This window comes from Amphibalanus amphitrite, unplaced genomic scaffold, assembly GCF_019059575.1.
Source record: "Amphibalanus amphitrite isolate SeventyFive unplaced genomic scaffold, NRLGWU_Aamphi_draft 000703F_arrow, whole genome shotgun sequence".
Lineage (NCBI taxonomy): Eukaryota > Metazoa > Arthropoda > Thecostraca > Balanomorpha > Balanidae > Amphibalanus > Amphibalanus amphitrite.
The window spans coordinates 61115-77603 of record NW_024882197.1 but is presented as its reverse complement, the minus strand read 5'-3'; the positions used below and the strand labels follow the sequence as shown (position 1 = coordinate 77603).

Below are 16489 nucleotides of genomic sequence, written 5' to 3'. Positions count from 1 at the left end.
TTTTACCTTTATAGCTACTTACCTTCATTTTTACGGACTTGCCCCGCCTTGGCCCCGCCCAAATATTACGTAACAACTTCCGCAGGCCTCCACATGAAGGTCCTGCAAATACCGTGAAGTGAGGGGGGAGGGGTCATCTCCTTGCTAGCACTGCTGCCTGGTGGCCAGCGAAGACACTAGGCCCGTGCTGGCGTTGGTGCGGAGAGGGCAGCACCGGACCCCGGGCTTCCATTCCTTGGGTTGGTAATATTGAATGAGGTCTGTTTGCTATTCGAAGTCAAGGTCCCTGCATTGTCAACGACGTTTCCTTACAGGCGTTAGAAAACCGGGGAGTGTGGTCAAGAGCAATAAGAGCATCCTTCGTCCACCATGCAGGACGAAAGTTAACCCGCGCACTACTGGGAGGGTCCCTCCCTACAGAGCCCCGTTCCTCGTTTTCTGTGATGCCTTCCAAATCGCTGAACGTAGCTGCACAAAAGTTAAAGCACCTTCGGCTCCATCAATTTAACACCTTGTGTCAAAGGAAGAAGAACTTTGTAGCTACCACTCGTTGGCTGGAAATGACGTCAGCGTGACGTGATGTTTTGCCGATTTGAATGCACAGTCCTGACCTACGACAATCGCTCTCAAGGGCCTAGTTTTTAACCCATTTACGCCCTTCGTTGCGTTTTCGCAACACAAGCAAGCGTCGACGTGATCAAATCTTGGGAAGTGTATAATGGCGTCTCACCGATGAGACAAGTTTCAGCGCGTTTAGCATGGATCCGCGCATAATGCTACGCAGTTACAAGTCTGTGCGGCCGGTAACTTACCGTCCAGAGCTCCCAGAGGGAAGTCGAAGGTCCCGTCAGTGATGACGTCACGAAAACCAAAATAAGTAGATTAAGTGATTGATTATATCGTAATGAATAATGTGTGAACATATTCTGCAGAGTCCTTACAATAGCTAGAATATACATTTTATTAACAAATTATGCTGCAAATAGGGTTTGTGACTATTTTCAAATATGACTACAGTCGTGTTGCGGTAACGCAACGTTGGGCACATCGGAAAGACAGGGGTGTTGCGAAAACGCAACAAGGGGCAAATTGGCAGGGCAGCGGAAGTATAGGAACATCAAATAGACTTCACTTGAGATACGTTGTGGGTTCTTTCCTTCTCTCTCCAATCTTCCTCCCTCTCTTCCACGCTCCCCCAACTCTCTCTCCTTCTCCTCTCTCTCTCTCTCTCTCTCTCTCCCTCTCTCTCTCTCTCTCTCTCTCTCTCTCTCTCTCTCTCTCTCTCTCTATCTCTTTCTCGTTTTGTAGTCGTGAGGGACGTGTAGGTATGTAAAGTGCAAGGTGCATTTGCACGTGAATGTTGCGACACGTTTCACATTAACTCACTTAAACAGTTATCAAACACTCATTTCTCTTTCTCGCAGATTATTGGGCTATTCGAGCAATGGGTTTTCGAGCATCTGAAAATCGCATGGTAGGAAAAGGACCTGCATCAAACGGTCGGCGATGCTAACGGAGCTGAGAGATAGCGAGGTACTTTGAAAATTGGATCTACTTAGTACTAAATAATGGGGACGTAGTCAGGTATCAGACGACAGATAGGCATTGTCATTCTCTGGATGCAATCCGCTAGCCCTTACGTCAGAAAAGATAACTCCCAGAAGCGGCAAATGTGGGATATGCCCCCTAGGGGGCAACAGACCCCTTCGGCAGGAGTGATGAGGGCGTCTGGAAAATAATAGTTTATTTTTAGAATTCATGGTTTGCACGGATTGATAAGGTGGTTGATGTGAAGCATTGCTTGTTTGTTTACTGAGGGTAGGCCTTTTGTCTAATCAGACCATTTTAGAGCTAGAAGCATTATTGGAATTAGGGAAAACATTGGTCTGAGCGGGCATGGTGAATCGTCGAGTCTGAGCCCATCCATCCAGGCCACCCATGAACCAGACCCCCCTTCCCAAGCACTTTCTGTATCCGGCTACAGATCTGTGCTCCTATGGGAGCTGCTCGAATGCGATGTATCTAGTTGCCCGTCCAGCTCGAAACAAAGGTTGAGGCATGGAGAAGGATTCTACTATCCTGAAGATGGAAAGAACGGATTGACGAAATACTTGGAAAGTGTGAACTGCGTCGAATCACCAGTCTGCCCTGGCATTGTCTCGAGAAAGAGGCCACAAGTGTGAAGGTCGCTGAGAGTGGGACAATGAAAATTTTGGATTAGGTGTAAAAGTGATAAAATGGGTCCTGGGAGACACTTAAAGCCGAGTTGTTATGACGCTCTACGCCTTACGCAGGTAATTTGTGAAAGCCGGATAGGTTCATTTTTTTATAAGAGTGTGCACGACTACCCCGCATTTGAATTTGTCTTTACTCCTAGGAGGGTGGTTAACAATGGTATTGCGGATAGGCGCTTAGGCGAGGCACTGGTTGACTCCCAATCCTCGGTTAAATTGTTTTCAGTTTGGGGTTCTCATATGAGAGGGTAATGGGCTAATGGCTCTGTCTAACTTCCAAAAAGAAAGCACCGCCCAGGGTACGTGCCGACCACTAGGTACTTTAAATGGACAATTGTTGTTGATAATGACCGTTTGTTGCCATCTCCCCGTTCGCGAACCATTAAGTTATGCTCCCTCATTGAGGCTCTTAGGCGGGTAATAAAGCATGAGGGATGTGGGTTCCGCATTCTCAAGCAGTATTTTTCAAAAGTTGGTGAAATATATGTTAAAACAAACTAGCATATACGGCGGTTTAGTGCACTTTATGTCCGTCTGATGTGCCCGTCGTTGCGTTTTCGCAACGCTGATGGCGCCCGGTGTGCCCTTCGTTGCGATTTCGCAACGCACGTTTTTTACGTTTTTCTCGAAAAACTTTTGCTGCCGGCAAAAATTATTTTCGATTCCATGCAAGGCCCTGGTAGAAGCGTAACATATCTTGATTTCATCGATTTTCATGATGGTCAATATTCCTGGGCATAAATGGGTTAAGCAAGCAGCTTTTTCGTTGCATGAGAGAGCTCTAGACACGTATAGCTATGACACTTCTATCTCAGATTTTCAAAATTTTCGAAAAAATGAAAATCAAACACAAACTCAGATTAAAAAATACCTTTTTTTTACTTAAAAAAACAGCACACCTATGTGATGGAATACATGATAGTCAACTTTCTAGACAGGTGCTTAATAATGGTCAATTTATCTGCTTTTTTAATTTACGTGGTCAATTATTCATCGTTAACAAAAAATAAAATTCCTTTTCAGCCATTGTGCTAGATTTCGTACACCAAAACAAATAGCACCACCGTGTTGCTGAGCTCAAACTGCATGTGGATGATTTTTCTTAGAGCAACAATCAGCTTTTTTGACCTCTTTTGACCTGATGTTGACCTGACCTTCGCTCTATTCAGCTGAAAATAGCCTTGGATGGCACCGACGACACTAATTTTGAAATATATGACCGAAACTGACCTTGTCGCATGTCCCATACATTATTTAACCCTCGCCGGCACAGGGCAACCGGGTTGATGCACACATTGCACAGGGTTGATGCAACCCCCCCTTAACCCTCGCCGGCCGAGGGGGGGGGGGCGGGTGCCGCCCCCCCCCCATAGGGTTTTTTCGCGATAGCTCCGAACACGCTGGCGATAGAGAGCTGAAACTTGGCATACCTGACCTTTGATCCAAGCCGGATCTTTTGACACCAACCGCATTTTTGGGTCAGGTCAGGTCACTGACCTATGACGTCATAAGTAAACCTCTGCACGGTCTTCAGATGTCGCAACTTCGCAACGCCCTCACTGCCAGAGGAGATGTCACAGGGAAATGAAACTTGCAGGATCTAGTATCCATTATGAGTCCCACAACTTGTATATCTCGGATTTTTCCTAAAGGTCATATGAGGTCAGGTCATTTTCGTGACCTCACCATTATAAGTCAATGGGGAAAAATTCAAACTGCTATTCTGGCGCCGGGAACGATCTCCAACTATCTCAAGCACACAGAATCGTGATTTGATGCACTCCTTGCAAGGTTAGATGCGTCACTTTTGCAATGTTGACCTTGCGTGACGTCATTTATGACGTCATCAAGGTCAAATTAGTTTTTCGTCAATAACTCTTGATCAAATTGAGTTAGCGAGTCGGGAAAGGCACCAATGGACTCAGGAAGGCCTGCCGAATCGAATGATATGCGACATGACCTCTTTCGACTAACTTCGTGACCTGGGGGTGCTGACCTGACCTTGACCTGAGGTCAACACCCCAAGTTGACCTGACCCGGACAAAAAGTATATCATTCGACGCGCCTGAGCGAGGCGAACACGATGCTGCCAAAATCGGCGCTCTGCGGCCGTTTTTTGCGAAGTTATTCACCAAAAACTGAACCGTACCCTGAGGCACTTGACCTGACCTCAGAGGTCACCGGATGACCTAGGACCTTAAAATCGGGTACCAATCTCTGCGTCTCGTAACGGCGCACACGCTCGTTTTTTTCCGCGACGCGCTAGCTCCACCAGGGGCGAAACGGCGAGGGGGGTCGTACCCCCCCCCCCCTCGGCCGGCGCGTATGTAGAAAACCAATAGGTCCGGCGAGGGTTAAGGTTTTTCGCGAATAACTCGCGTAAAAAGCGGCCGATCGCAACGAAACTTTCAGTACCCTCGCATTGATAAATTTTACACCTGCCCTGAAAATTTCATGACCTTGACCTAAATGACCTTTGACCTGTGACCTCTTTTCCGAGACCATGTTTGGCCGGAATCGCGATTCGGCGTATGTCGGCTCGCATTTGCCGTGCGTTTGCCAGCTTTTCGTGGTTTCAAACGTTCAAACATGTGATCTGATGTTGCTTTCATGCATTAGGGTGGCTATCAAGGTCACCTGAAGGTCAGGTCTGGTCATTGACCTTTGGTGACCTCGGTTCACTTTTTCGAGTTTTACATGTTTCTAGGCTAGCTTTTTAGCTGATTTCGAATTTAGCAACCATTTGAGCATTTACGAAGTAGTTTTGGTGCTTTCGTAACCCGTTACGAAGCTGTCAGAGGCGGTTGACACGTATTACGAATACCCGTCACGACCCCTTTCGGTTGACCTTGACCTGACCTGACCCGACCTGGTCTAAATGCTTAAAGACATCATCTCTGATCAAAACTAACACGATATTAGTGATCAGCACCCCGGAAAACCTCATAGCAGCCACACTTTACGACTTTCTAACAGGTCCCGATTTTCCCAATTTTCGGGTCATTGACCTGACCTGGAAAGTCACCCGATGACCTAGGACCTTGAAATTGGACATCATCGGTTTCGTCTCGTGACGGGCAACACGCTCGTTTTTTTCCGCGAAGCTCTAGCTCAATCAGGGGCCAAACGCGAGGGGGGTCGTACCCCCCCCCCTTGTGCCGTCGAAGGACTCAAAATGGCCTGTGCCGGCGAGGGTTAAATTTCCGTAACCTAGCCTGACCTATAGCTTTAACCTGAAATGTAGGTAGGGGAGAGTGGGGCAAAGCGGCCACCCGGGGCAAAGCGGCTACCCATCGTTTTAGCCCTTCATAACTCGAGGGTACTGAAAGTTTCGTCGCGTTCGGCCGCTTTTTACGCGAGTTATTCCATGGGGGGTTCATCCGACCCCCCCCCTACACATGCGAGGGTGGTCTGTAGATCACGCTCGTAAGTTCCTGGACGGTCACTGATAGTGTAGCTTAACCTTAACGCTCTGGTCCCCAAAATCGTCACTGGCTGATCAGCCAGTGAGCGTCGAGTATTGACGTACGCTGATTGGTGGGATGACTGCATTTGTTGGTTAGAATGCTCACGGTGCTGACAGCGCTAGCGAAGGTGTCTCCACTTTTCGTAATGTTAAAAACCCGGAGCGCACCTGCCGCCCCGCCAAACATTCTTTCCTGCTCGTTCAGTATGATGCTTGTGTTGATCAACGTCGATTGTCGATTGTCGATCAATGCAAATGATGCGTGTAGCGATTCGTTTTCTGACCTTTGTTTTGCGTGTGTACTGAAGACATTGTAAGGTCTTAGAGATTGCAGGAAATGATATGGTCATCGTATGTATTGTGGAAAACAGGTGAGATTCACTGTTTTATAACATCGCGCTTCCGTCACATGTAAGCATCTCATTTACCAATGGGCTATTTGTGAAAATGCGGCGACCTCGATGCTAAAGCTCAACACATATCTCAATCACTGTTGAAAACGCCACCCACTTTCAATGATGTTACACTTGAGCCACTTGTTTTGAACCCCCTCGGCAGCACTTAGTAAGGAGGACGATACCCTCCGTACCCTCCCGAGTGTCCGCCGCCGCCGCCGCAGTATCCGCCGCCGCGTTTCTGCGTGACCACGCGCTCCTGGTTCTGCACCTGGTCCACAATCCGCGTGTTGTACACCTCACGCTGCACGGGCACCGTCACGATCTGGGTGTTGTAGGTGTCGGCGCCACGCACCGTGCTGGCCACCTGCACCACCTCTGTGCGGTACACCACGCGCGGCTGCGACGGCACGCGCACCGTGTTGTACACTTGTTTCACCTCGGTGCGCACCACCCGCTGCGTGTCGGTGACGTAGTCGGTGACGAAGCGCGGGCTGACCACGTTCTGGACGATGGTGCTGCGTACAGGCACCAGTTGAGTGGTGGCTTCTGTGCGTGTCACGGTTTGGGCGACGTTCTTGGTGTTGGTGACGTACTGCGGCACCACGCGCGACCGGTAGACGATCGAGGTGACGGGCACCACGTTGACACTGGTCACGGTGACGAAGGTGTCCGGCTGGCGGACCGGCTGAGACACCACCTCCGTCTGTGAACAGGAGGCAACAGCGATCAGGGATAAGAAAAACATCTTTTGAGAAAGGTATGCAATGAAAGAGGTTGTGTGACCACCAAGCGTGAAATCGTAAGGCATAATATTTCGGTAATCGTTACCTGTTGAAGTCTAGCCCTGGTTTACAATCCAGGATGGTTTATTTTTTTCTATTTCTGATAGCAATGAGCAACAGGTTATTCTTCATCCTTCTAATAATGAAGTCTAGCCCATTCAAGTTTTTATGATTTTCTGGATTACTGAATGCTCCGTAATTACCACTTCAGCGGCCCTTCACAGCATTGTCTGAAATAAACTTACCCTGTATTGGATACTGGTCTTGACGATGGTCTCCGCTGGAACCTGGAAGAAGCTGGTGATCTCGCGGGTGTTGTAGACCGTGCGCAGCTGGGTCTGGGCAGGTCCGGGCACCGGCACCACCAGGGTGCTGACCTGCAGCCGCGGCACCTGCACCACCGTCGGCACCTGCACCTGCGTGTTGACGACGCTGACGCTGGTGCGCACATCCTGGCGCGTCACGTACTGGGTCTGCGTTTTGAACTCGGTGTTCACCTGAGTGCGGACCACGGTTCTTATGACGGTGCTGAACTGGTCCGGTAGACGCACTGTGGAGACGACCTGCTGGGTGTTGACCTTGGTCACCAACTGGGTCCTGAAGTCAGTGCGGCTGTCGATGTCTGTGCGCACAACGAGGCTGGTGACGAACGAGGGCACGAGCGTGGTCCGTGTCAGCAGACTAGTGCTCCGCTGGGGCACCCGGACGGTACTAACGACTTGCAAGACTGAGGTGGACTCCCGTGGCACCGTCACCACACGATCCTGGGGACAGTCGGCTCCCACACTGGCACCCGTGTTCCCTCCGCCGACGAACGACGCTCCGCCACCACCGATAGCGCTTCCGGTGCTGATGACATTGCCGGTACCGCTGTCACAACCAACTCCAGTGGCAGGGTTGCAGCCTCCGTTGAGGATGTCGCCTCCGCCACAGCCAACTCCAGTTGCGGGGTTGCAGCCTCCGGTGAGGATGTCGCCTCCGCCACAGCCAACTCCAGTTGCGGGGTTGCATCCTCCAGTCTGAACATTACTTCCGCCACAGCCAACGCCGGTTGCAGGGTTGCATCCTCCAGTCTGAATACTGCTTCCACCACAGCCAACGCCGGTTGCGGGGTTGCATCCTCCAGTCTGAATACTGCTTCCACCACAGCCAACGCCGGTTGCGGGGTTGCATCCTCCAGTCTGAATACTGCTTCCACCACAGCCAACGCCGGTTGCGGGGTTGCATCCTCCAGTCTGAATACTGCTTCCGCCACAGCCAACGCCGGTTGCGGGGTTGCAGCCTCCGGTGAGAACATCGGTTCCACCACAGCCAACGCCGGTTGCTGGGTCGCAGCCTCCAGTCAGAACATCGCTCCCACCGCAGCCGATTCCGGTGGCAGGATCGCAACCGCCGGTGGTGTATCCACTACTGCTGTCACTGCCAGTTCCACAGCCGACGCCAGTAGCGGAGTTGCAGCCACTGTCGCTGTTGACGCTGCTGCTGCTGCCAGTGCCGCTGAACAGGGAGAGAAGCTCAGCAGCGCTTGAGTCAGAAGTCGTTCCAGTGGCGAGGCCACCGTCGTTCTCTCCATCATAGTACGCCACTGGCGATGCAGCGCAGAGGGCCAAGAGCCCGGCCAACAGAATGAGCCGACACATCCTGAAACAGACGGGTTATTCAGACAGGGAATACGCCATAAAACCACTCAGAAACTGATCAGCGACATTCGCACGAGTTCTCCTCAAAACCGTTCACATATTGCAAACTAAAATAAAAGATTGACTTACCAAAGGGTTGGATATAAATGTTGTCATGAAGAAGAAGGACATTTCAAGCTCGTAGAAGATAAGATGTGGATGTAGGTATGATGTATTCTCACATTGAGCAGCCATGGACACATTTGGTACACACTAAACGAGACTGTGTGTCGGTCGTTTTGTCCACATGGTAACTTACCTCGCATGCCTCCTCCCTTTCTAAAATAATTGCGCTGGCTTATTCTTATGCCTCGCACTCCAGAAAGAGATTTTGGCACATGACAAACGGGATATTAAAAAACCTTTTTGGTGCATATTCTGCTTTTACCCCTTCAGGCGTTAACGCAATAAAATGACACGTTAATAGCGATGGGGAGCCCTGTATGACCCATAGCCACCTCTACCGCCGAAACCACCAACAGCCCCCGCGCCACCTACAAAGCCCCCACCAAGGGGCGCAGAGTAGCTCCCGCTGGGCGCCGCAAATCCGCCGCGACCGCCACTCCTGCATGGCAAGTCGATGAACTTGGTGCGCACGACGATATTGGGGATCACCCTGGTGGAAAGCACCTCCCGGTTGACGACCTGCTCCACGGTCTGAGTGCGCACCACCGGGATCACGTTGCCGGGCTGGGTCACAACGTTCACGTCGGTCCTGTACACGACGCTGACGACCTCCCTGGCCGGCTCTGTGACGGTCACGAAGTTGGTGTTGACGCGGATATCTGTGTTGGTCACCTGGATCTGCTGTGTCTTCACAATGCGCGAATCAACGTACTGGGTGTTGACCACTTGTACAGGCACCACCTGCTGCGAAGTGTAGGTCTTGTAGAGAGTGCGCTCGAAGAGCTCGGTAGAGGTAACGTCGATGGTCTTCACCTGAGGCACCACGACCTCCGACTCAACGGGAATCACCCGCTGCGACTGCTGAATCACTGTCGAGGTGCGCACGGCGCCGGGCACTTGCACCGGCACCGTCCTGAAGCGCACCTCCTCTTGCACGAACGTGGACACCACTGGCGCAGACGGCTGCGAGACCACGCGTGTTTTCAGCACCTCCTCGGTCTTCGTGACGACCACGTTGGGTCCGGGCACGGGGCGCCGCTCGGTGAAGACGCTGACCTGCGGCACGATCTGCGTGCTAGTGACGAAGATGGTTTTCGTCTGGGTGCGGAACTGGACCGAGGTGCGCAGCTGGGTGGTCTCCAGAGTGGTGGTCAGCTGCCGAATGACGGTGCTGCGAACCACCTGCTCGCTAGTGCGCACCACCTGGCGCACGGCGCCCGGAACCTGCACCGTGCGCGTCACGAAGCGCACCACGTTGCTGGTCCGCACAACCTCCTGGGGCACCACCACGGTGCTGCGGAAGACCGAGGTGTGCACGATCACCGAGGGCACCACTTGCGAGGAGATAACCGTACTCGTGACGTAGTCCACCACTGGCTGGGAGACCACGCGGGTCTGGGTGTCAACCACCAGCCGGTCGGAATACGACGTGATGGTCTTGGCAGGCGGGCAGTAGCGGTTGTTGTTCTCTCCGCCGTCGGGATTCGGAGGAAGGTAGTTGCCATCGAGCTGCGGCACCTGCGCGCGCGCAGCGGTCACCAGCAAACAGAGACAGAGGGCGGCCAGCATCCTGCCGGAGAGAGGGCCACACCAGTGAGAGGTGATTGGACTGGGAGGCGCGGGCGGCGGCGGGGGCGATCTAAGTCCAATCACTTCTGCACCGGCGTGAACCCTCCCCCGGCTGGCGGGCTGGCCCTCCGGCTGATTGCCGCTGGCCGACCCTGGGCAGCAAGGACTGGACTTACGATCGCCCCCGGCCGGGGCCGCCCGCGCGACACACTGCCGCTCAATACCCAGAAAGATGCTTCAGGTGTTTCTTCACATGAATCTCGGAATGTAAATGTTAATATCAATATCGTTACCATAGCCTATCGCATTATTGACATCTGTCGGACATGAGCAGCACCTTCCGAGATCACCGTCATCATTCATTTCAACATGTTATTCTGTTTTTATCTGTCTGCGCTTATTAGCATCATGCGCTTATCAATTTATACACTAACGGACGAAGCCAGGGATTGTTAGTACTACGGTGACAAAGATAAACGTCTTCCTGTCTGTTTGTGCTTACTGATTATGTCCTCAGCTTTGCATTATTAGATAATTCAAGAGCTTTCAGGTAGCCTTATTATGTCTGATACGTAGGTAACAGAACAGGGGACTCTCTCGTTCTCCGATCCCACGCATAATATGCGCTGCTTGGCACGTGCTCTACCTGACATGATCACATGTTATGTTTAAGTACCGAAGTCCTTTCACCTTGTCGCAACCTCGTCGTGTTTTTAATAGGCATTAATACCCTATGTTCTAAGTGACACAAAACACAAAAGCTGAAGAAGTGAATTAAGGCCAAGACCCATGCATCTCTCGTCATGCGTTCAGTATGAAACAACTACCAACGTCATATGTTTCAATGTGTCACAGAAATCGTAAGAGATTTACTTAAGCTAGCAGAAGAACATCTTTTGCAATGAACATCGTCTTTTACTGCATAGATGATAGCTATTAAATCTCTTGCAAGGGAGTTACCACATTTTAAAGACTGCCTGTCTCATGAGCCGATGTCTCATAACGCGTTTTTGTTTCGTACGCAGCCGTCCGTAGCTGTTCTCAGAGAGCCACAATCCGTGTCACCGTGCGGTGAATGGCGGCCAGACCGGTCCGGGCAAGGTCAGCACGGCCGGTCACGTCAGGAGCGTAAAGCGTCACTGATGTCACTGATGTCGCGGACGCGTCACGGGCGCGGTGCCGGTGGGAGACTCATGCCGCTTCTGGACACCCGCGCGTGAACTAGTGAGTCGAATCTGATGCTATCTGATTTTTAAGCCGGTGTGAGCTGTGGCCGGTAAGATGAAGTGTCTATTAGGTATATCATATAGCATATATCGTACTTATAACACTTATATTGTGTAGCATATTATTCTTCATTGTTTTAACTTACTTTGAAACCCCTCAGATCTCACCAACAAAATAGCTACTTTTCGTTATCAGACCGAAAATGTGCCAGAAGATAAACTTTTTTTACATATTGCACGAGGAGAGTGATGTCTGATTTCTTTTTTTGCTTTTCAGTATATCGATCACTAATTACTTTTCATGTACAAAGCATGTCGCACATTTAAAAAAGAATGCTTTTTTTTTAGTAATAAAACAGTCTTCTTTCCTCAATTAAACTATGTCAAACAACAGGACCTGCAGGCGAACACAATAAATCGTTGAAAAGTTTATGAAATAAATAGGTATACGCATCTTGACTGCGATATTTGCCAGTTAAGAGTTTATTTGTTTCTCTTGTAATCTAAAATAGTTAGATATGTAAAATTGGTTGGTAATTGTGTTTTTAATCCGATTTAAAGGCACGTTGTTTGAAAATATTAATTTAACCTGTTTTATGGCAAAAAACATTGAACCCGGCCGCAAGAACTTACGGGTGTGAGCACTTACGCATTCACAACGCCTTTTGAAATAATAAATTTCAAAAGAGGTGAAGTGCAGAATAGTGGAAGCCAGCTGCTTTCTTTTCACTTTATCTTAATCACGCATTGACTTACGTGCAATCGGAGTATTCAAACTCGAAGGTTTTGAGAAGCGGGAACCGTAAGTACACACTTAGGAAGTTACTTTGATATGTGAGTGCCACGTGCAACTGCCTTTTACCAAAGAACTTTTTATCCACTCCCCCAAAAAGAAGAACTAAAGTTATCAGGTCATAGAAGTGGAATCTGCACTTGCGCCTTTCGCACATGCAGAATCATGCCCTATACAGTATAGGTATGCAACGAGTGACGGCAGCTGAATATATCTGATCGGTCCCCCCCCCCCCCGAGACGCGCCAACCGACCGCTTTATCTCATATCTGCAACTGTGACTACGAAGTGGGCGAAAAAGTACGAGTATACATATTCCAGAGAAACCTCGTGAACGTTTTGCCCTTCCTCTTGTACAATCAATGTTGGCTTTTAGTTGACCAGATGCACAAACAGAAGTATGACGCATGCCAATTTGCATTTGAAATGGCAATCGGATGCCAACTTTTGTGCGTGACTTTATACAAATACCAAACCAATGCCGATTTTGCATTAAGTATGTCAATTCAAACAAATTATTAAGCATTTTCTGGAGCTTAATTTCAGTATCCAACTTTGTAAATTTAGTAAACATTTTATTACAGCAAGTGCCAAGTTTTGTTCTGTATTTTTCCCCCACGGTTTTGGTTCGTGTTTCGCTTGGTGTGGCTTTTCCAACCATATCAATTTGATTACTAATTTGGATCAATTTGAATCGGATATCAATTTGACGTCTCTCTCTCTCTCTCTCTCTCTCTCTCTCTCTCTCTCTCTCTCTCTCTCTCTCTCTCTCTCTCTCTCTCTCTCTCTCTCTCTCTCTCTCTCTCTCTCTCTCTCTCTCTCTCTCTCTCTCTCTCTCTCTCTCTTTCTCTTTCTCTTTCTCTTTCTCTAGCTCTCTCTCTCTCTCTCTCTCTCTCTCTCTCTCTCTCTCTCTCTCTTTCTCTATCTCTCTCTTTCTCTCTCTCCCTCCCTCTCTCTCTCTTTCCCCCCCTCCCCCTCTCTCTCTCTCTCATTTTCATTCCAAAAGTAATCGCAATGACTTCTTTCAGGATAATTCTAGAATCTAAACTGTCAGCCACAACTGGAGATGCTTCTAAATTGGTTGAACCACCAGAGCACATGCACTGCACCCGCGACCCCGGCATACCGCTCATGTTTCTTACCTGAGGTGCTGCGTTCGGAGAGGTGTTGCGATGCTCACCCCTCGCCGGTGAGAAGTGCCACTGACCAACACCGGTCCTGGCTTTATAGCGGACCACGGAGATGGTGTCCATAAGTCGCCCGGTGACGAAAGGGTCATCCGCACCAACCAACCCGCGACCAGCGGTATTAGTGACAACAGGCGGCGACAGTGCACCGGCTGGGACGAGAAACGGTGAGTGGCAGCGCACTGTGATCTCACCGTGTCATCGGTGACGAAAATCTGCAGATTTGTAAAAATCGTACATTCGTTGTGTGATGATCTGAATTATTCCTATCATTCAGAAGTGGCATGCATTTAATGGTGGTTTTCGCCTTAATTTCGCCAAACACGTGCCCACAGTAATTTTACGAGTACAACTGAACAAGATTGATCGACTTAATTTTGTATTGAAGTACCTATGATGTAAAAAAGCTATCTTCCTGTGCCAAATTACCACATCGCGTCAGCATCGGTCATTGGAAGTAGGTAAAGTCATCTCTTAATTGATGCATGACGGAATGAAAACAAACAGGCACTGAAAAGGTGAAGTATAGGCAAGGGCGCACACAGGGGGGGGGCACACGGGCCCGTGCCCGCCCCCATTCGAGTTGGGGGGCCCAACTCGAAGGATTAGGGGCCCATTTGAGGCGGCCGAAGGCCGCCTCAAATGGGCCCCTAATCTTTAGACCGCCGAAAACCGTGTAAAAATTAGCTGAAATAATGATTGAAAAGACTGGGAAGGCCCAGCTCGCTCCCCAGCAGGACCATATGAGTCCATCATATGCCCAGTAGCGCAGCCAGGGTCGTTGTGGTGAAATTTCAATGGCCCCTTAAATGCCTCAAAAGGCCCACGGATGGCGTCACAGGATCCTCAGATGGTCTCGGAGGGCCCTCAGTTATCGTCAAAGGGCCCTCAGATGGCCTCACAGAGCCCTCAGATGGCCTCAAAGGGCCCTCAGCTAACGTCACACGGATCTCAGAGGACCTTAACCCGCGCCCTGGTGGGGTCTGTTTATAACGCGACCTGGTGGGGGGGGGGGCTATTTTTTGCCCCCCCCCCTCGTATCTCCGAAACTACTGGACGGATCCGCAAAATTCAAACGGCGTTCGAAAGGCCTGTCAAATTTGTCGAAGGAAACCAAATTTCATTGACCTCGGGGTCACCGATGACGTCACAGGTCAGGTCAAAGATGAAATGTTTCACCGTTCACGGGTCATCTAGGGAATGCGCTATAACACCGAAGAAAACGCATTTTGTCGAGAATCAGCGATAGGGCGTCAGTTGCCTAGTACATATATTACTATAAGAGGTCACTGACATTACCAGGTCAGGTCACAGGTCAGGTCACCAAGGGTCACAGGTCAGGTCACATGAACCTAACTTTAGGTACTAAGGTTGTGCGATGCATGTTTTATGGCCAATTTTTCATTTCCAACTCAATGGTGTTGGTTATAAGACTATCAGGTACGGCTTAGGTCACTTTCTGGTGGAGGTCAGGTCAAGGTCAGGTCAAAAAAGGTCAAATTTCAAAGTTGATATTTTTGCATAAAATGGGTATTGATTCCATGCAGCTTGTCACGGGGAGTCTAATGGTGGTCTTTGTTTTGCGCTACAAGGTCTAGAATTGCTAAAAATTGAGTTTGAAAATTTGACGTCATCAATTTTGAACAGTTTTTTCGCTGTAACTTGGCCAAAAAAAGAGGTATCGATCTCAAATTTGGTATGTAGATAGAAGGCGGTAAGGACTATCACATATATTCCGGTTTTTTCGAAATTCAAAAAACTTTTTGGATTTTTCGGCTATTAAATTTAAAAAATCTATTTTTTGATTTTTGGGGGTCAAAATCCAAAAATTTTAAAAATCCGAGATAGCAGTTTTGTAGCCCTGTCAATTCTACAGCTTTTATGTCTTTATCGTTTTTCTGTATTTGCAAAGCTATAGGCCTGACAGCTCTTCCCGCGAAACCCTTTTTTGGGTCGAAAACGGCAGAACATGACGTCACTCTGACGTCATTTCCGGCCAACCTATCATAGCCTTTGGAAAAATTTTTGGTCACAATGTGTAAAATTGATGTCCGGGAGGGTACTGAAAGTTTGGTGACGATCGGCGCAGCGGTTCTGGAGATATATAGAAAAGTCTGGAGGGGGGGGGCAAAAAATAGCCCCCCCCCCCACCAGGGCGCGGGTTAAAGGGCGTCAAAGAGCCCTGAGCTGGCGTTAGAGGTCCCCTAGCTGATGTCAGAGGGCCCTGGCCTCGCATCAAACGGCCCTCCGAAGGCCTTAAAGGGTCCTTAGTTGGTGTCAGAGGGCTCCAGCTGGTGTCAGAGGGCTCTCAGCTGGCGCCAAATGACCATTAGAAGTTTTTATTAGACCATTATATATAGTATAGGCTATAATGTAAAATATGATAGTTTGAATTTAAGCGAGAAGCCTTGAATAGACGGATTGACAGGGCTGCACAGTGATGCAAATGGGGCTCACGAGTGGCCATAAATACCGAAAAGGCCCAAATTTCAAGTTCACCTAATTGAATAAATCGTAATATGACCAGTCAGGCAAATGTTTGAAGTGTCTGAAAAAAATATGACTTTAATGTTTTTGTCAAAACCGGCCTCGTGTATGACTGTCAGAAGTCGTGACATTTTCTATGTCGTAAAATGACTGTCAGATACTCGCAACTTCAAACGCCGCTAGCGTGCGTCCATTTCATACAAATGACAAAAATTATACATGGCAATGATCCCCAAGGTCTGTTGCTTCTAATGCAGGGTCACAAAAAGCCGTATCTCTTTTGGTTTGGCGTTGATCTAACTATTGGTCATCATGTTGCAATCGCAGTTTTTTATTTAAAAATATTTGCTTTCGTTTCACCTAGAGCAGTTTACACAGTGTGTGCCCGTTAGTGCACCATACCAGAGCATTCCCTAATCATTTCTGAGCCGCACTGTGAAAGAATGAAGGCGCTAGCACAGGGCTGACCGGCGCTACTAAAGTTTTCGTCCGTTGCGGTCGGGTGCCGCGGCGCGGTGGGCAGCCCGGGCGGCCGCGCCGCGG

At 49.4% G+C, this 16489-nt stretch overlaps 1 protein-coding gene across 1 annotated transcript; it reads right to left on the bottom strand.

Moving 5' to 3' along the window:
• Positions 1-6036: 6036 nt before the first annotated feature.
• On the bottom strand, positions 6037-13486 carry LOC122364856. Its single transcript, XM_043335634.1, has 3 exons — positions 13415-13486; positions 7126-8521; positions 6037-6801 (listed from the first exon to the last, which is right to left on the bottom strand). The coding sequence occupies exons 2-3, from the start codon at positions 8518-8520 to the stop codon at positions 6262-6264; spliced, it is 1935 nt and encodes a 644-aa protein (XP_043191569.1). The 5' UTR covers position 8521; positions 13415-13486; the 3' UTR covers positions 6037-6261.
• Between the last annotated feature and the right edge of the window lie 3003 nt (positions 13487-16489).